The sequence below is a fragment of the Scomber japonicus genome, chromosome 21 (assembly GCF_027409825.1).
Source record: "Scomber japonicus isolate fScoJap1 chromosome 21, fScoJap1.pri, whole genome shotgun sequence".
Classification (NCBI taxonomy): Eukaryota; Metazoa; Chordata; class Actinopteri; order Scombriformes; family Scombridae; genus Scomber; species Scomber japonicus.
Genome location: NC_070598.1, coordinates 14109427 through 14130814, shown reverse-complemented (window position 1 = coordinate 14130814; position 21388 = coordinate 14109427). Strand labels below are relative to the sequence as shown.

The window sequence follows — 21388 nt, the reverse complement described above, 5'->3', positions numbered from 1 at the left end:
TGCCAACCACGACCCCAGCCCCCAGCCCCCAGCCTCCAGCTCCCCACCTCAGGTCCTCCTAGGACAGCTCCACCATTTCAACAATTCTCAGCCAAGTGGTATGACTCCAAAAGTTGTTTTTTATTGCACCACTGCTCCCTCTGTCACTCTCTTCCTTCTCCACCGACTGTCACCTTTGACTTCATATATAACCTCCCATATTGAAATATATTTCCCGCCGCATCAAAAATGTTTGGACATCCCATAATTTTGTAATTCGCCCCTGACTACAGCTGTTGGCAGGGTGGCGAGCCAGCCGCGCCCCAGTTAATCATAGATTACTTTATCTGGGCCATTCCAAATCCTCATGTGTAATGCAGTGCTACCTCAGCAGCAAGTAATCACTGCCCCCCACTCCATCCCAAACACACACACTCCCCCTCCTCACTTTCTCTCCAAGCCTGATTCGTCTCTGTCTCTCCGCCTGCCCTTCTGTCGTTACCCTCTCTCTTCTCCCGTCCCTCATTTCTCTGTTGTGTCTATATGCATGATTGGACATTCTCATCAAACATTCATGAGCCAAACTGGTCCCAAAATCTAATATCATAGTATTAGTAACCCTTATTTCATTTGTTAAGGCCTTGGCTGTGGCTGTGTGGCATTACATAGAGGGTATTATCCATAGGTGAAAACTGGATCCCGGTCACAATGGGGCATGAAATATGATGGACAACAAGTTCCAGCTGATTCCTGGCCCAAAAGTCAAGGGTCTAGCTACCTAGTGTGACAAAGACTGCAAGGGAAGGTGGTATAAAAATGATCATGTAACAGATTTAATAAAAAAGAGGAAGATTGAGAGAAAAGCCAGGGAGAGGGGAAAATAAGAGAGAGCATGAAAAGAAAGAAACAGAAATAAGAGGGACAAAAGAAAAGAAGTTTGCTTAAGTGAAAGTTTGGAGAAAATGATCAGGAGATGATGAGGGTGGCTGAAAAAGAAGAGTGTCAGAATAGGCCAGAGCCATGGAGGCAACCGGCTGCAGTCTTCCATTAAGATTCATGATGAATTATGCTTTTAAATAGGACTTGATGGTCAGAGCTTTGCAGATATATCATGATGTTGAATTCAGCATACAGCCTACATTTTGCTGTATAGTTGAAATGAATCTCTCTTCCTCTTCACCCAAATCTCCTGTTTTTCAAACCTTGGAAAACTAGAAAGCCAAAAAAAACTAATTCCAATTCATATGCAATCACCACTGTTGACTACAAAAGTTTAAAAAAAGGTTTTTTGTTTCTTATTACAGTGGGAGAGACACAGAAAGCTGTTTGACCCATGCTGGGTAGCCTCGAGCAGGAAAACATTACTTAAAATGTCACACACTGCGCGGATCCAGCCATCACGGCTCGCAGAGCATTTTTTAAGCACAGCACAAAAATAGCAGCCAAATTATTCTGAAGGAGATGTAGGTCAATATTGAAGTTTCTCTCTCAGGTGTGAGGGAGCGAAGAGGAGTAGGGGGGAAATTGTTTTTTATGGTGTAAACAGGGTTTGTGTCAGCTTAGACTATGGCTTCACCAGCATCCGCCCTGGAGTACTGGGCATAGACAGATTTTAACTGACACAGGCAAGAAGGAAAGAAATTGTGTTTTTACAGGGAGACAAGAAAGGATTACACTGCAATCATAATCCCATAATCTACCCATAAAGTTTAATAATGTCGCTTACTTCCCTTTGGTAAAGTTATTCCAACGTATATTTTAGCTACTTTTGATTCTAATGACACTTAGTTTGGCAGGGACCCACTTTCAATACTGTTGGCTACAGTATATGAAGCTGCATGCATGTGTAAAACATTTTTACGATGCGATAATTTTACTTTAAGTCATCATTATGACAATTGCCTGCTCTTTAAACCATCCCTCATCCAAACCTCTTTATGTATTACAGCTTTAGTCAGCAATCCTCCGCACACACAGACACACACAGCAATTTCCATTTAATCCATGTACAAGGCTGAAGCGTTCACAGACAATAACACGCAGACAAAGGAGGATTTGACTATGGCAGAATACCCTCGCCGACAAGCATCCTGAGACCACCACAGACACAGAGCAACAATACGGTGCAGTGTTATTTTCTTTATAGGACTGGAATGAGTTGTCCACCACTGTGTATCCTCTTGCAGGACTGAATGTTAAACTGAACTAAATCCATAAATGACAAGAACATGCTATGAATGCACAAAAGCACAAAACTCCATTTAGGTCTAGCTGTAATGTAGGAAAAGCCTTATTTTTCACTTTAGTGTGTTGGTGCTCACGTCACCAGAGGCTTCCAGAGGAAATTAGCATCTAGGCCAACAGGTGAGGAGCTGTTACATGGAAACCAAATACAGTGCCTCAGAAGTGACCGGCTAGCCTCAGTGGGAAGAGAATATAAAGTAAGAGGATGAAAGGATGCTCTTGGTAACCCAGCTCACAGCCTTAATGCAACTCCACCAATTGACTAGCTTAATTACCATTAGGTAACCACTTGATTATCATATAAATAAAGACTGTGAAATTGAATGAGGCCCAGACCACTGTGCGGTGTTCCAGCAAATATTTGCATGTTTAGAAGGATATTATGAAACGTTGAGTGTTTTCCAGGACACTTTGTGCTAGCGTTTGTTATTTGAATTTCATCAGAAGCCCTAAAAGCAGTAATCCTCATGCATTGGTGCAGTCACCCCCCCCCCCCCCCCACCCGCCCCACCCTCCCCCTCAAGGATTAATTCTAAAGAGGAACTCGCTCACTGATGTTTGGGCTGCTTCTCTGATACGGTTAGCTGGGAAAGCAGCGGGCTCTGTGTCTGCAACAACTATTCCCTCACAACCAGAAAGCAGAGATTTGTGCTTGCTGGAACTAACTTGACTCAGCCACATTTGGTCCGCAAATCAAAGAGGACGCCGGGGAATAAACAGGCGTGTGTGTGTATGTGTGTGTGTGCGTGTGTGCGTGCGTGCACAAAGGAGGGGAAATGTGGCAGTGCACTTTTATGTCAAAGAACGGGGTCCGATGGAGTTTGTCATATTGTTTTTGTCTCATTTCCTCCCAAAGAACACACTCTCTTGGAATAAGTGGGCTGTGATTCAGTGTCACTGTGTGTCTCAGCATGAAATCATTGAGGAATGCAATTATCACTTCGCCCAAAAGACATTTCTTTGAAATGAGAGCGAACAACTGGGAACATAAGAGAGAGAGAGAGAGAGAGGGAGGGAGGTGAGTGTGTGTGTGTGTGTGTGTGTGTGTGTGTGTGGGTGGGGGCTAACACTGGTTATTGTTGATCCCAATGCCTGTTCTGCACTTCAAACTTCCTTTTGTTAAATTAGCCAAGTCCTAATCTGTTGGCATGCTAGGCCACCAGTACAATTCAGGATGGGTCAAAAGTTTGCCATATTAACTTTGTCCAATAACCGCATGTTTTCAATTGTTTTATGACTCTTAGGAGCCATTATTTTCTCCATTATGACCTTTAAAAGATCTGCTCAAGTGCCAGTGCCAAGGCTACTTTTGTCTGCTCCATTTCCACTGGAAGACCATATCCACACTTTGTTCCACAAACAATAATTCTTAAGGAAATATTAAAATTTCTTCAAGAGAAATGGGATCAGGTTTCCTTGGCCTACACTTGAGGTCATTTGGGCTCATTAGAATGAACTAATTTTTTTTTTTTTTTTAAGTTGGCAGCTGTGCATACGACGTGAGAGAGTCAGCTGTAGTGTATTCATGCCAGGGTGCCGAGCTAGGCAGGTACCAAACTGTCACCCCAGTGTTCAGCGAGAGGTAAACTGTCACCTCCTTACTATTAAAAGAACTCCCCTGAGAGAGAAAGAGGGAGGGAAGGAGAGCGGAGTGTACAAACTCATCTCCAAACAAACAGAAACAAACAGAGCTCCCACACAGATGAGGGGGGGTCACATGAACTGGCTGCTTTTTTTTTTCACCCCACTTACGCAAGACTCCAAGGTCAAGGTTCTTTAACAACACATTAATAATACAGAGACTAACAATTAGCGCCACATAAAAAAAAAAGTCTTGTTTGGTCGACAGCTTGGGCAAATTTACATTAGTCAACAAGGCTATTTGCTTGCATTTAAAGCAGCTCAGGTGTAATGTTTAATTATGATTTTTTGAGCACGACCATAATAATGTTTACCTATGCGCCATGTTGAGGAAATTAAGAACACAGACACAAAGACAAGGCCCTTAACACACATAGACACGCACGCACAGCTGAGGCTATCTTTGGCTGCACACTGTACTGAATGTGCTTGGCAAGCAGGCTGATGAAAGGTAACAGCAGGAGAAGAACTCATTATGGATCGTGATTCAAATATAAAAGGTAGGAGGGTCTTTTTTTTTTTTTTTTTTTGCCTAAGAATAACTTCACCGGGTCTCCTTTTGATACACTACATACAAATGTGATTGTCAGCTTCAACGGTTACAATACCATTTTTCTGGATCACATTATGACTAAATTGAATTTGGAAGCAGTTTGAAAGGGATGGCTGATTGTTATCATAAGACTACACATACAAATAATGACATCTAAGAACTCCCTTGAGGAATCTTTATTTTCTCTCTCTGGTTTTTAGTCCTAAAGTTCATAAACACGCTGATGCAGAAAAGACGCTGACCTTGAAACTGAACATTGACACATAGCTGCACACACACACACACACACACACATATAAAAACACATGTGTATTTAGACATGCAAATATACATACACACAATGTCCACAGACAATATCCACACACACACAGACACACAAACTGAAAGTGAGCTTAGCTGCAGAATAGAGCCCTGAGGGCTGGTCTGTTGATTAATGAGGGGAGGAAGGCGAGGAGAAGAGGATGAAGCAGAAGTGTTAATGGAGCTATGATAGATTCCTCTATGCCTGGTGTTTTATAGGTGAGTCTCCAGTGTATCTGCACATTGTAGCGATACAGTACCATAGAGAACTGTAAAGCCAGAGCACCAGTGTGGGAGGTGAAATATGTGGATCAGATGGACTTGAATAAGGAACAATAATACACTCACCTTTCAAACTCAAACAGCTTACAGTATTAGGAGAATAAATTCAACTCTAAGTGAACATCATTAGGATGCTTTAGGATCCTTTTTCAGCTACAAGATGGAGATGTAATCCAAAACAGAATTTATTTCAACTTTACTAAAGAAAGAGCAAAGACTCTCTTCTAAAAAAAAAGCACTGAGAGACAAATCCTGAACTAATATTCAAAACAGAGACAGCTGTGACTCTACACAAACATCCAATTTAATAGTACATCATTGAAATGTAACTTCTTAGTATTATTAACAACAGTAAACATCTTGAATAAATACCCTCAGTGAGTAGTCTGCTCTTAGTTCAATGCCAGGGAAACTTGTGGAAGTTAAATCTCTCAATTACATCACAGCACAGATACTATCTGACTATGAAGCAAGAAATCTCTATCTGTCTGTATGTATGTATGTATGTACTTTGCATATCTTTAGAAATGTTGATCCAATCTACTTCACACCTAGTGGATGTATTTCTGGGGATCCATGGAAGTGGAGTGTTGGATGTGCAACACATTCAGTATTAATAAAGTTTGAATAAACAAGAGGGGCGGGGTTTCTCAGCTCTGTGACGGTGCATGTGCGTAAGCGTTCTTTGAAAGACAAAGCCTGGGAAAGATAAAAATACAACGTTATTTTCTGATTGTTTTACGGTTGTTACTTTCTAAAGCAGAACAGACAATTTGCTGTGCAGACAGACGCTATTACGTTGTTTCATTTTCCTCCTCTAACTTTGTCCTTTTCACTCATTCATTCCATCCAACTAATGCAGCAGCAAATACAAAGAACAATAGGACAAATCTGTGTTGTTTTCTTTATGTGTGAATGCTGTGTTTCAAGCACGAGAGAGAGAGAGAGAGAGAGAGAAATTGAGAGCGCGGAGGAAAATTTTCTCTGAAACAGAAAGCCAATGATTCATGAGATTGCCTAAATGACTAACCAATTGGAGGGCTGCAGTGTTTTCACCTTTTAGTATCAGCTCAGCTTGAGAAAAATAATTTCACATGGCATGCTCTTAAAAGAGAAAAGTAGACAGCGGCAGAGCTTTCAATCAAGAATGGACACTCTTGGGCTACTTCTCGTTTGCAGTTCAAAACTCGTATGTCTAATATAAAAGCAAAAGCAGAAGTTATTTTTAAATGTAGCACTCATATTTTAAATGAGGAGATTCTTTTGCAGTAGTGAACATAGTGTATAATGTGTTGATGAAGCAATACTAGAGGCCAAGCATTCAGGACAGGCACATTTTTGAATGGGCACTACACTGGTTGAACTGAATGAAAGCGCTCTTTCATTTCTTTCATTCTCAATTAATACGCAGAGATGAACCTGCAAACAGAACAGGAGCTAAATCTGAGAACTGTCTTTTTTTTGTTTAATATAATTTGTACTCTGTTATGTTTGGTAGATTATAATGTTGTATTTGTTTGAGCCTGAGTAATTTTTTTGGCCAGCTGGAAGTAACAGAAACAAACTGTAAACACGGGAACCTTTTAAATTGATGTGGTGAACTTTTTTCCCAAACAGTTGCCCATTTACACTTGTAGCAGAACACAGAACAACATTAGCATTCACTTTTAGTCGAGTGTCTGGCTACCAGGAAAATATAAGTCCAAAAATGACCTCTCCTTTTAGTTCTGTTTTTGGTCACTACTAATTCCATAAAGCTGAGAGGTACTACAGAAATAATCAATTATAATTCTCTATGACTTCTTTCACATAAGTCATAATGTGATGCATAAAAATGATACAATGACTGACATAGCTCCATTAAATTATATTTCCTGCTCTGTTTTCCACACAAAATAAAATGAAATGGTTGTTCTTTCTGCTTTTTCTTAAATTGATGGTGTTGAATCAAGTGTCTGGTGTGTTGTCAGGGTGCAGGGTATGCTGGGATTGGAAAGATTAAACAGCAATGAAGAGAGTTGCTACTAGTGAGCTGCACTTTACATAGCACCTCATCACAAAACATCGGGAACACGAAGCTGTTATGGACAGTTCCTGCTTGGTGTGACATGTGTTTGCGGGTGGATTTCTGGCAGAGAGACAAAAAAGGACAGAGGGGACGGCATCAAATCGCAAAGTGGAGTCTAAAAGTTGAAGCATTTTGAGAGCATGACGTCGGAGCAAGGAAAGAAACAAGTGTTGATACAAAATAGCATTGTTAGCCACCAGTTTTCTAAGGTGCAGACATTACTAACTGCTAATAACAACATTTGTCCCTGTTCACGACAAAAAGCTTTTTTGATAATTAGGCACAAAGGGAATCAATGATGTGAAATGTTCAAGTGAGGTCCGGGCAGAGATTTATTTATGAAAGTGACTATATAATAGAGGCACATTTTTCACTAAGAATAACGACTGTTGGGCTGTTGTTCCCATATCCTGCTAGAGATGCAATTCATCAGGGCCAATAAGAGCTGGTCATTTGTCTTCAGGTCTTTGTCTGATGGAGAAGCTGATGAAAACTAAAAAGGAAATGACCACACAATGTATTGCCCTGCATATCAGTGAATTAATGCAGTCCAACAAACATCTATCACACTGAAACTAGGCTATGTGCACTCACAAGGCACAAATAAAATCATAAACAAAACTAAGTATGTTCAAAAAATCCTTTATCTGCTGCAGTTTCAATTTCTATTTTACTATCAGAAAGATGGAAAGGACGACGCGGTTAATTAAGGCCACTTGGATGTAAGAGTCTCATGATTTGCTAATTGATATAATCTGATTTCTTTGCACAACCCTGGTCCCATTTGTCCGTGTTGTTTGGAAAGTGAGTCTCGATTGCTTAAAGCCTTACATAGCTGACTATGTCTTTTCTACGCTCCACTGACAAGTACAGTTCCCGGGGTGAAAAATCTCCTGACATCCACCAATCTAGACGGCCTGTCATTGTTAATAGCGAGTGCATGGAGGTGGCAAGATCCTATCTTAAAAGGCTGTGCCATCTTGGACAATAGACGCATTATTCTCTGTTTCTTTGCCTCCGCTTTGGTGGATGCTTGCGCGCCCAAGAGAGGGGGGACATACCCACACCAATACAATACACTCTGTCCACGTAAAGGCCACTGGTCACTGAACACAAATACCCCACTTGTAAGCCAAAAACAGCCGAGTGAGACAAAAGAGGGATAAAACAGTTGATAAGCACTAATGGAGGGAGTTACTGTAGACAGGGATGAGAAAAGAGCACCAGTGGGTCCAGAAAAGTACTTAGAGAGTAATAACTCTTGATTTTGTCTCAAGCAAATGGACAAAAAAAATGTTTTATTTGCATGGTTAATTGCTTTATCGGTGTCCACTGTACGCTGGAAGCTGGAGTATCAAAGGTCTCCATAACCGAACATTTTTAAGGTTTTATGATCTCTTTCTAAAGATGGAAAGTTTAGATGTGTAGTAGTTGTGGGGTTTTTTTCACTTACTGTATGAGTCTATCTTGTTGGCACACTTATTGAAAAAGGACTTTGTGAAATATTGGCTTTTGCTCAGTGGTGTATTACTTTTAACAGCAGAATAAGAAGTATTGGAAGTTGTTTACAGTGTTGCGTGAAAACTAATGGAAAGTGGACAAATTGAAGTTATGGCAGCATTGATTTCAAATATTTTGTGAAGAGGTTTTTTGCATGGACAGTTTAAAAGCAGCAGCAACAACCTTTACAGTACTTGAAAACTCCCAACTGGATTTAAACCTGTTGTATTTACACTCACAGATACATGAATTTATCTTGTGAGTAAATATGAATAATTAGTGCCTCATCACTGAATCACTAAAGCTGGTATGAGTGTCACACCATGTAATCAATTATCAGTTTATTTCTGTCAAACTCTGCTCTATATCAGCATGGGATAATGTCAAATCTGTACCGTTGACTGAATCTTCTGTCATGCATGAAACTACTAAAGTGCTGTGCTTTAGTACTTGTCACTTGTTTTTTTTTGTTTTTTTAAGTCCTTTATAAAATTACCCCAAAACAAACTATAGGCATGTGAAATAGTTCACTCGTAAAAAAGTAATTTTAAGATCCTAAATCCTCTTTTGTAAATGTATAAACAGGTCTGTAACCCATCTTTTAGCAAATGATATCCTTGTGTTAGAATGATGAATAACTTACACTCTCCGTCTGCAGCCACCATTATTGGTTTACTGATTATTTGTTTACATCCACACTTTTGGCTGATTGTATTTCCACTCCTCCTCATTCTGGACTAGACATAATGCATTTTTAATGTGTTTTCTGCTCTGACATTTAATGTTCTGGTTTGACCAAGGAGCTCTAATAACCACACTTAGATGATAGTAGAGTCCCTTTCGATTTTATTCTTCTTATTATGAAAAGCAAGAAAACATTGCTGGATTATATATTTTGTGTATATTTCTTTCTTTCTAGACCCAAGTAAGTTTGTTTTAATTTCATTTTGACTTGAATTTAAAGGTAATCGAGCAAAAATGAGACGTGATGCAGCCCAGCATGATCCAGATACACTCCTAATAAGATGCTCAATAGCGCCGCTGAGTCCCAGAATCTTCCTCCAGCTCACTGTTGATGTTTTGGAAAGTCAACACTGTTCAGGGAGAGAGAGAGGTACGGTGGACTTGTAAAATATTACTGTGATCATATCTTTGAAGCAACTCTGATCAATTGTTCAAAAGTGAAATGTGAGTATGTTGGATTGTAGTCATGTACCCACAGAGAATTATCATTCCACTCTGCACTCCCTCTGAGCTCTACGAACTGTCTTTTTGGTTTTCCGGTCCACAACTTTAATGTTTTGGTTCAGTCTAATTCCTAGCTGTGGGACATGATTTAAGTACCTGCAGTGCCCCCCCCCCCCCTTCCACCCCCCACCCATCCCCCCCACAGAGAGATACGCCGTGCCCATTTATGTAGTATAACTTCATTGATTATTTAAATCTGCAGATATACCGACAGGATCGGTCAGGATCTAATGGTAATTAATGTGCATTAGTGTTAATGTTATTCCACACATCCAAAAGGTCAGCTGTTACTCACATACAGTCCAGTCCAGGTTCATACAGTGAAATTGTCTGGAGTAAAGCAGCCATCCTCCTGATATATCATGAGCTCCATCAAAGCTGTCTAAAAAAATATATTTCATAAGCTAATAGTTTATTTCTGTTGCCACTGATGTGTTTCCTCTGTCCTTTTTTAAGTTTATAAATATTTTAGTTTAGTTTTGCCCCTTTTATGTCCCATGATATTTGCTGCTATAACAATTACATTTACGACTGAAAGCAGCATTGCTTATCTTTAGAAAGCCCTTTAAATAAACCTGTAACGAAAACCCTCATTCATCAATACAACACACAATAAAGAAGTCACCTGGAAAGCTTGCACTGCTTGACATAATTTAAAACACACTATAGCCTACAGGGACTGGAAGAAGTAGAAAGTAACCACAGTCAGCATCTGTGTAACATTCCGGCTTTAGCGGGCACACCCGATTCTTTTCCTCACTCCACTATCTTGACATGCAAGGTCTAATTTTGACAGACTGCTTCGCACATGACAGAAAAAAATTAATTATTGCAACAAAACAAATGGGCCTAAAGGTTGTCAAGCACCTGGAGATGGTACCTACTTCCTAAGAGCTAAGATCTCATTGTTCTCATAACATTGTTTTTTTAGGCAAAAGCAGTGATCCATTGGTAATACAAATATATTAATTATGGGTGCTTTAAATGTCTGGTATGAAGTTCAATAAAAGTAGAGCACATTTCCTTGTAAATAAAATGTTGAGTTTGCTTGTTTTGGTTTTAGACTGTGATGTTACTGTGGCGGGAAATCAAAAAGAGCCTACATATCTGTGTCTGGAGTGCTGTGCGTTCTCTTAAAATATTACATATCTACAGTACCTCTGAGCCAGCATCTGAACCACAGCTCCTTTGAAGTGTCAAAACATGTTTGTGAATGGAGAGATTGAATGGCAGACAGACTCACCCACAGCAAACTTAAATTGACCATTTTTTTGTTAAGGCTTGAAGAAAGGTTGGACAGACAGGGGGAAAATATTCTGACCTTTTCTATTTACCACAGTGATCGTAAACCTGGGAAACGTGTACCTCGACTGAGACTGACACACAAATTACTCAAAGGTCATGTTATTCAGCCTTTCAGAAGTCCATCCAACTGATAGCATCAACTGTTTTTCACTGAAAGGGAGAAAGAAAGGACCACATTGATGATGCCAGTATCACTACTACTGTATCTCAGACTCTGCCCGATTTAATGTTTTTCTGCGTGCGGAGACACTTTACTTGTTTTTGGCTCTTGTGAGCATTTAGTTTGTCTTCATGTTGTAAAAAAAAAAATACTGTACATGGTAGAAAGCCACAGGATTAAAATTAATTGAGAATCCACACACTGTTCTCTGGCAGCAGATTGTTTACTTGTTTGTTGGGTGCATGTGTGTGCCAATCCTTCAATGTTGAACCAAGCCAGTTTGTGTGCGTGTGTATGTGTGTGTGTGTGTGTGTGTGTGGCTTTGCACCCTGTGTCAGGGGGAATAGCCTGTTGGGGTTATGGAGGGTGCAGTGTGGGGTGATGAATAGGATGCTTTTGTGCTCAGTCTCTCAGCTGTCTGCAAACCAGTGAAGGAGAGAAAGGTGAGAGGGGGTGGGGGTGTTGGGGTGAGGGAGATAGTCAGATAAAGGGGAAGAAAAGAGGAAGAGCGATAAAATAGGGGGGAAGAGATGTGAGAGACACTGTGAAGTGTGGGGAGTACAGGTGAGACGTAAGGGGGGGGGGGGTGCGGGAGGTGAGAGAATGGGTGAAGGTGAGGAAGAGGAGGAGGGAATGTGAGAAATGAAAGGAAATAGAGACTACTTGTGCATTCAAGAACACTGCAGCGTTGTCTCTTCAGCCAACAAAGAGACAAAGAAGTTGGCTAATGTAGGAAATCGTTGCCATTCATGTCATTGGAAAAAAGAAAACAAATGTCCCAGGATAAAAAAAAGAAAGAATAAAAAAAGGAGAGAAAGTGCCCTGTTTGGTAATGTGATCACTCGGCAGAACACAGACCTGACCTCATGGCCTCAACCTTCACACATGATGGGTTTTGGAAATGAGCCAATCGAACTGAGTGATGCTGATGAGTTCAGCCAAAGCTGTTGGCGTGGCAACTTTAATACATATTGCATAAAGAGAATCATTCGACTGTACTACTTTCTAATAAAAAAATAATGTATAAAACATTTTAAATGGCATGACATTACAATAGAGACGGAGGTGGGAGCATTAGAAGGTCAACTGTGATGCTAAGTCTTGATATGTGATATTTGAGAGACATTTAAATGGCTAAAAAAAACATTAAATAACTGTCACATGAGGAGGAAAACACACAGGACCTTTCTGGCCTAAAAGCTGAGCAGATAAAATTTCCTCTGAATACAGTTGCTGTGACAATTAGGGCTGGGTATCAAACCTCAATTTTTTTTTTTTTTTGTTACTGACTATACTGAAATCTGGCGTTGGATGTCTGGCTGTAATTGTGATTTAGTTTTTGTTTGTCCTATTCTTTGATCAAATAGTCCATGATCTACATTTAAATACATTTTAGACTGTAATGCTGGCAACATTCTTGTATTCCACATGTGTTAAGACATTTAACATTAAAGAACTAGTTTTGGAGCTGCATTAATTAGTCAGTTTATATCAAAAGCTTTTTAAATGTTAAGATTTGCCACTTTTCTTTGTCTCATAATAAATTTATTATCTTTGAGCTTTGGACTGTTTGTGCAGATAAAACAGCAACAATTTGAAAATGCCCCCTTGGGCTATAGAGACTCTAAAGATGGACATTTTAATATTTTGTGATATTTCATAGACCAAATGATTAATTGATAAACTGAGAAATCTACAGAGAGAATAATTGATATTTTAATGGATTTTGGTTTCTGTTTGGTTTTGTTTGTCTAAGGAAACATATAAAACAAATAGAAAATCACCATATTAATAGTAAGATCTCAAAAGAAATACTGTTTTGCTATCGGTATCAAAACTGAGGTATGATATCAGCACAAGTACTGACACATCCAAATGATATCCAGCCCTACTGACAGGATAGACTATTGAATTGAGATCTTTTCACAGTATTTGTCTGATGAGGAATCCTAAGAGGCAAAGAGGGCAGTGTATCTCTCTATCCATGTCACTACATCTCAGTTATCCTTCAGCTCTGACTGTGTATGGCACTCTGAGTCTCTCTTCACAGCCATAAACATTATTGAGCTGTTGAGTCATCAATATGAGTAGAAAAGTAACACAAAAATAAAATGAAATATGATGTTTGGGTTCATGCTGAAAAAGGGTTGAATTAATAACACATTTTAGGGGGATTTTAGTCAACTATGAGTATCAGTTGCCTATCTTTTCAATCATGACGTGCATGTGTATTGTATCTGGGACATTTTACACCAATGTGGTATTTTCCCCCTTACGTAAAAAGTAATTAAACAACAGGAATAATTACAGGGGTGCGGCAATGCCTGTTGATTCAGGCATACAGATTCCTGTGTTGTTGTTTTTTTCTCCTATCAGATTCAAAATGAGAAATGGCCTGGAATATAACTAAACCTAGCATGGACGGATAAATACTTTCTGTCTGCCCACACTGAGGTCCACTAGCTATCGCAGCATGGCTTTTCTATGATGAAACAGCAGCGAGCGGCTGGAGGGCTGAGAGAGTGGGCGATCAGGACACAAACTGTTTTTCTCCACAAACAGCAGGATGAGATCTGGAGCTGGCAGAGATATGGCATCCATACCTCGAGCACAGCCAACACAGCATGCGTCCTCACTTGCTTTGCAAAGTCATAGACTCCACAGACACACTCCCTATTTCTCTGAATGCATCTAGCTAATAGCATATGTATATAAACTGAAGCAACTATGAGCAACCTGATTAACATGATAGCAAATGTCTTTTGTTTTCATTTCTGAAATCAGGCTTGAGTTGTGAAACTCCTTTAGGTCAGTAAAGGTTTCTTCTATTTAGGTGTCCCCTGGACCAAAGATGTTACTAGTTGGCTAGTAGTCATTCATTCAAGCATTTATGATATTAATTTATTATTTACATATATCTTTTGGGGAGCATCAGCAAATGGTTTCAGTTTCAGAGCAAAGAAAGAACATTTTAAGTAACAACACTGTGCTACATTGCAAAGTAATACCAAACCATTGTAATGAGCCTTAAAAATATAAATTTTACAAGCCCATGCACAAAGGGAGCCACCTGTTAACAACAATGCTAACGGCAAAAGTGGTAATGATTGTAAATGTGTCAGCAGCAAGGAGACTGAATATTTTGTTAATTTATTTCAACACAGTATAATGACACACAACTTGTAACTCCATTCTAGGTTAGTAATGTTGCTGGCTAATTATATGTTTCAGATGATGAGTCATGATTGAGTTCTGCATGCAGAGTTTTCATGTTATGAGCTTGGTGTCGTCATTTACACACTCAAAATGATCCCACACTTTGAATGACTTCCTGCCCAACGTAGTCTAATTGCTGGAACTTAGGAACCAGCCCTATAAATGTGAATGTCTGTCCCTGGCTGACTGAATCACTGGCTGAGTGATGAAGTTACAACATTGGTCGGCTGAGTGATGTAACTTCATCACTCGCTTAGGCCCGATGCCACCAAGTGTTGCCACTTTCTGTATCCGTCATCCAGCCATATATTAGATTCTGACCTATTCTTGTAAAAGACAAGGCGCAGCTCCCAAATGGAGTTCGGAGAGTTTTTTTTTTCCTATGACTAACTGACCAATAAGAACTTGGTCGACTGAGACTCTTCTAATGGACTATTTGGTCAACTACTAAGGGGCAGCCCAACACCTGCTACTCAAGAACAATTACTCACAAAGACTAATCAAAGATAGCTTCAATAGCGGCATACAACAGTAGAATATCGTTGATGAAGTCAGGTGATGATGTGACGAAGAGGCAGCCATCATTAGCCTCCATCATCACACTTCATCAGAGGACTGTACCCACTCTGTTAACGTAATGAGCTGGAAGAACGAACAAAAGCAGATGGCTTTATGAGTCAGACAAGAAGGCGCTCATAATCGAATATACAGTATATCATTCATTTCAATTTAAGCAGTCAAGCTATTTTCCCCCTTGCTGTATCTCAATGGAAATCCATTATCAAGGCACTGAGATGCTGCCACCACACTGATTCAGCTGGATTACAATGAGACTTTTCAATAGTGGGAGTAATTCATCATGACTGAAAGAGAGTTTAAGCACAGTAAGGCTGTACTGACTGATAACAGGCTAATGATAATTTATGTAGTGATTAACAACATTATCAGCCTTGCTATTATGTTGTCCACCCTAGAGTCTAGCATTCATTTGCACCATCGCCTGTGGTGCTCAGTGGTAAGTGACCTTATTAGACTTTATGGTGTGATTGAAGTCTCATAATACTTTTACTGGGAGTATATGTGTAGGTAAAAGTGACATTACGGGTTAATGGTGATCTTTATTAAATTGATAATATACAGTTATCCCTTTATAAGTAGATACAATTAATATTTTATATTTTCTGTAAAATTTACAAAGCTGCTAACCTGTCTATCTTTGCAACCAAAATAACTCATGAAAAATAAATTTACAGACTAGACACTGAGGAAATGTGATTTAAAACCAAGACACCAGCTGCCAATCTTCTTAACTTTACAAAAGAAAATCTCAGTAGCCTATGTGTGTAAGTATTGTTTGGGGTTTTTTTTGCACGATACATTGGCTGAAACTTGGCCGCTGCTCTAATCTGTTTTTCCTGTTGAAGAGCTCACAGCAGGACGGCTGCCTATGGAGCAATTAAAGCCTCTTTCTTAATCCAGCCGCCGCTGATGCTGAAAGACCGCAAACAACTGGAACTCTTCTTCCTCCTCCTCCTCCTCCTCCTTCTGCTACCAACACCACCAACAACACCACCTCCTCCTCCTCCTCCTTTCCTCCTCCTCCTCTACCGTGCTAGACAGCAAGTGCAACAGTACTACTCACCCCCAGTTTCTTACTCCGTATCCTCACGTATCCCTGTTTGACTATGTCGTTGAAGTTGGAAGCCATGGTGAGGGCGGGTAGCTTCCTAATAAAGAAAGCTCTTTTTCTTTAGAGCGAAATCTTCTTTTTTTTTTCTTTTTCTTTTTTTTTTTTTTTTTTTTTTTTACTTGAGGCTCGGTTGGTCAGACATCCAGCGGGAGAAGAGCGAGCAGTGGGCAACCTGCTCCTGTGTCAGCGCTCAGGCTGGCCGGCTTCAGCAGCGCGATCCATCCGGGAGAGGAGGGAGATACCATTCGTCAGCTGATTGAGTGGAGCCGGAGAGGAGAGCAGAGAGCTGAGAGGAGAACAGCGGTGAGCAGAGGAGAGGAGAGGCGCGCTTCCTGGACCACACCATCCCTGAAACCGGGGAGGGGGTGGGGGATAACTGCTGCGTTGGGTGGGAGGGGTGTCGTTATATCAACTGGGGTACTTTATTTCTTATCTCTCCACTGTCCAAAATACGCCATTTGAAACACACATTCTCATACTTGGATTTTATTCTTTAAAGCTACACTTTTAGCATTTACTCTAAAATGTACAGCCTATCATAGCTGGAAAATGAATGAAAATGATAAATGTTCCCAGTCAGAGTCAATGGATAACTTCATCATAGTCAAATCTATTGAGTCAAATAAAAGGCCAATAAAATTTGCTTAAAGTCCCCCTCTACTTATGTCCCTACAGCTGGATGTTGGAGCTCCATTATGCAGAACAGTAGGCCTGTATGCAGAGTTTTACACTTGAAGGCTGTTTGCACATTTATCTGCTAAAAGGGGAAAATTTCTCTGCACTCATTGAAAATCTGATGGGCTATTTGTTTGGAGGTGGACCGATGAGCAGGATTTGAGACATCACAGCTAGTGTGGAATACAATCCTGGTGCAGTAATTGATAGAAATGTGATGTGGAAACTTGAAGCCTAGCTATTTAAATAAATAAATAATACATTCTTCCTTTACAATGAAAAAATACTGTGGCGAGCTCACGTGGAAGAAGGTAAACTGAGACAGATTTCTGCTTTAAACAACTCCTGCGTCCCTTACACCGCTCGACCACAGGAGGTGCTATTTATTTAACATCAGAATTATCAACCACCGTACATGAATACTGGCCAGAGGTAATTAAACACACCAGGAGACTCAGTCGCGGTGGCTACACTGTTAATTACAGCTAACATCAACTTAGCACTATGTATGGCCATATAACCTGGAAACTCACATAACACAATTAAACATGCACACAACATTACTAAAACATGGCTTTCCTTTCAACATTAACAGTCCCATGAGCCTTTGAGCTCAAACCAGAGAACCAGCTCAAATTGTCCCAGTCAGAGTGACCACTCCCCCCTCTGGTCGCTACATAGCCCCCATCTGAGGGGTCAGCCGTCCTCGGCAACCCCATCACTCAACACAAAGTCTTTCAAATGTCCAGGCTGCCGCCGCTGGCGAGCAGGCCGTCTGGGGCTCAAAGGGGGAGCAACTTGAGGAGAGGCACCCTGATCGTCCTGTGGGAGGCTGCTACTGTCCCCCTCTCCAACTGAAAGCGGGGCAAGGGGTCGGTAGGGTGAGAGTCTGTCCCGGTGCAGCACCACCTTGCGCCCCCGACCGGGCATGCGCACCCGGTACACCACCTCAGACAATCGATCCAAGACCTCGCCGGGCCCTTGCCAGTGGCTGCGGAGCTTGGGGGAAACCCCCTTCTTGCGGACAGGACAATAGATCCATACCTTGTCCCCTGGTATGAAGGCCTGCCCCTGGCATCGCGTATCATAGGCCCTCTTCTGCCGTACCCCAGAGTTGGCCTGGGCCTGGCGGGTGTAGTCGTGGACCACCTGAAGACGATCCCTCAGCCTACGAAAGTAGTCCATCTCTTTTCCCCCAGCAATCTCGGGTTCAGGCGGAGCGCCAAACACCAAGTCGACTGGTGTACGGAGCTCCCGCCCGAACATGAGGGCAGCCGGCGTGCACTGGCTAGACTCCTGGACGGCAGTCCGATAGGACCACAGGACCAGGGGTAGGTGGCGGTCCCAGTCGCGCTGGTGTTGGCTGGTGAGGATGGCGAGCTGAGTGGCCAGGGTGCGGTTGAAACGCTCCACTAGCCCATCGCTTTGAGGGTGGAGCGGCGTCGTCCTTGTCTTGTTCACCCCCAGCCGTCGACAGACCTCACCGAAGACTTGGGACTCGAAGTTCCGCCCTTGGTCACTGTGGAGCTCGGCGGGGACCCCGAAACGGGCAAACATTTCCTCCACCAACCTCTCTGCTGTTGTGGTGGCGCTCTGATCTGGCACCGCATATGCCTCGGGCCACTTCGTGAAGTAATCCATGGCCACGAGGACATATCGGTTGCCGGAGTCGGTGACTGGGAAGGGCCCAAGGATGTCCACTCCAACTCGCTCCATTGGGGCCCCCACCAAGTACTGCTGTAGTGGGGCATGGGAGTGCCGAGTTGGTCCTTTCTGGGCGGTGCAGGAGTCGCAGCAGTGCACGTGCAGCTCCACATCTCGTCGGCAGCCAGGCCAGTAGAACCGCCCCCTGAGGCGCTTGAGGGTCTTGGCGTTCCCATAGTGCCCTGCCCCCACCGAACCATGCACGGTCTGGAGAACCTGCGGGCGGAGCGCCCGGGGCACTAGTAGCTGCAGGACGTCATTTCCCCGTCCGGAGGCCTGCCATCTCCGGTAAACCAACCCGTTGTGAAGCTCGAAGTTGCCCCATTGGGAGTGATAGGCCTTCATTTCAAGCCCCAGCGCTGACACCTCTGTCCATGCAGGGCGCTGCCCCACCTCCAACCAGCCTCTCAGCAGCGCCAGGGTGGTGTCTGCCTCTTGCTGTTGCCTCAGCTGCTGAGTAGTCATTGGGAGCCACCCCTCCTCATTGGTGGTGAGATCAACAGCTGCCGCCACTGCTGTCAACTGGCCCCGTTCCTCTTGCCGCTGACAGTAACGACACTCCAACGCTGCACAGGGCCGCCTGGAGAGTGCATCAGCGTTGCCGTGATGCCGCCCTGCTCGATGTTGGATCTCAAAGTCGTACCCTTGGAGGGCCTCCAACCAGCGGGCCACCTGGCCTTCAGGGTGCTTGAAGTTCAGAAGCCAGGTAAGTGAAGCGTGGTCTGTGCGGATGAGGAAGTGGCTGCCATGCAGATATGGGCGGAAGTGCCGCAGTGCCACGACCACTGCCAGCAGCTCGCGTCGGGTGACGCAGTAGTTCTTTTCTGCCCGACTCAAGGCACGACTGAAATAGGCCACTGCACGCTCCCCATCTCTTCCCGGCTGTGAGAGGACAGCCCCGATCCCCACATTGCTGGCATCAGTGTCCACGATGAAGGGTTGTTGGGGGTCGGGGTAGGCCAAGACCGGGGCTTCAGTGAGGGTCTCCTTGAGCCGGGTGAAGGCTGCAGCACAGGCATCATCCCAGGCAAATGGTCGGCCCTTGTCGGTCAGGCGGTGGAGTGGGCTGGCGATGGTTGCAAAGCTTCTGATGAAGCGGCGGTAATATGACGCCAGGCCCAGGAAGCTTCGAAGTTCGCTGATGTTTGCTGGGGTTGGCCAGTCTCGGACAGCAGCCACCTTAGCTGGGTTGGTGGCTACACCATGAGCACTGACGATGTGGCCCAGGAACTCTGTCTCCCTTGTCAGCAGGCGACACTTTGCCGGGTTCAGCCGCAGCCCTGCCTGTCGGATGGTAGTGAAGACCTCACGCAGGTTAGACAGGGCCCTATCAAAGTCATTGGCGTGTACTAGCAGGTCATCAAGGTACACGACACAGCGACTCCGAGGTACATCCGCCAGCACCCTCTCCATCAGCCGCTCAAAAGTAGCCGGTGCGTTGCAAAGCCCGAAAGGCATGACGCGGAACTGCCACAGCCCCTGTCCGATGGTGAAGGCAGTCTTTGGTCTTGCGTCGGGGGCCAGCTCCACCTGCCAGTAGCCACTGCGCAAGTCAAGTGAGCTGAACCAGCTGGACCCCAGGAGGTAGTCAAGCGCATCGTCGATGCGCGGGAGCGGGTAAGAGTCCTTTCTTGTGATGGCATTAAGGAGTCGATAGTCCACACAGAACCGCCAGCTGCCGTCCTTCTTCCTCACCAAGACAACTGGGGCTGCCCATGGGCTGTCGGAGGGCTCAATTACTCCAGCAGCTAACATTTCGCGGATCTTGTCCTCTGCCACCTGCCGTTTAGCAAGACTCAGCCGATGAGGGCGTTGACGGATGGGCTTGGCAGAGCCGGTGTCGATGGCATGCTGGACCAACCCTGTATGCTTGCAGTCTTCGTCTCTCGCAGCGAAGATGTCCATGTAGTCCTCGAGGAGTTGTTTCAGCTCTTGGCATTGCTGTGGGTTTAGACCATCTTTGCTGCGTTGCCACAAGTCCTTTATGGCTTCAGTTGTCTCGGCAGAGGGGGGGACAGCAGGCTCTGGACTAGAGGCTGGGGCAGGCTGCGGCTGTGCAGGGACGCTGGTGGGTGTGCTGGCAGATGGTAAAACACAGTGGCTTGGTGCCTGCAGAGCAGCCGCTGCTTGGCGACTGGTACGTTGACCATTGGGCTGCTTCTTCTTCCGCCGGCCGGACTGGAGTGCCAAGGTCTCTGTACCAAGGGTGATGGTTGCCTTCGACACATCGACGATGGCTCTCCAACGTTTCAGCAAGTCCAGCCCAATGATACACGGGTCTCGGATGTTGGCGAGCCAGAACTTGTGCACCAGCACATGGCCTCCTGCCTGGATTGTCAGTCCCTTCTTTCCTCTCATGTCCGCTTTTTCTCCCGTCACTGTCATCAGTTGGGTGCTAGTTGGGGACCATGCCTTTGAAAGTGGGCCAATGGTGTTTGGGAGGATGCCAGGTCGCACCAGGGAAATGGTAGACCCCGTATCTACCAGGGCCCGGCAGGGTTGGCCATCAAGTTGGCAAATCAGATACAGTCCTCTGGTGTGACCCAAGCAGCCGACCAGTGTGTACCGGCCTCGGAGGGGGGTTGGAGACTGGAGTGGTGGCCCCCTCGCTAGACCACTCCGCTGTCGTTTCCCGCAGGTTGGATGGCTTTGGTCTTTGGTGCAGGGGCTGGGCAGTTTCGAGCAACATGGCCAGGCTCATCACATCGGTAACAGCGGTCTGTTTGACGAGGGGGACGGCGCCTGGAGGGTGGAGGCCATCGCTGAGCCTGTCGTGGTGAAGGCTGAACTTGGAAGACCTCTTCAGCATCCTCCTCTTCCTCA

The 21388-nt window shown here is 43.8% G+C and overlaps 1 protein-coding gene across 1 annotated transcript in view; it reads right to left on the bottom strand.

Annotated features, from left to right (window-relative positions):
• dok6 (docking protein 6) overlaps positions 1-16204 on the bottom strand; it is a 46568-nt gene extending 30364 nt beyond the window's left edge. The window contains exon 1 of the mRNA XM_053342666.1: positions 16139-16204. Within this exon, the coding sequence (XP_053198641.1) occupies positions 16139-16204 (66 nt within the window). The remainder of the gene's footprint in view (positions 1-16138) is intronic.
• Positions 16205-21388: the final 5184 nt, after the last annotated feature.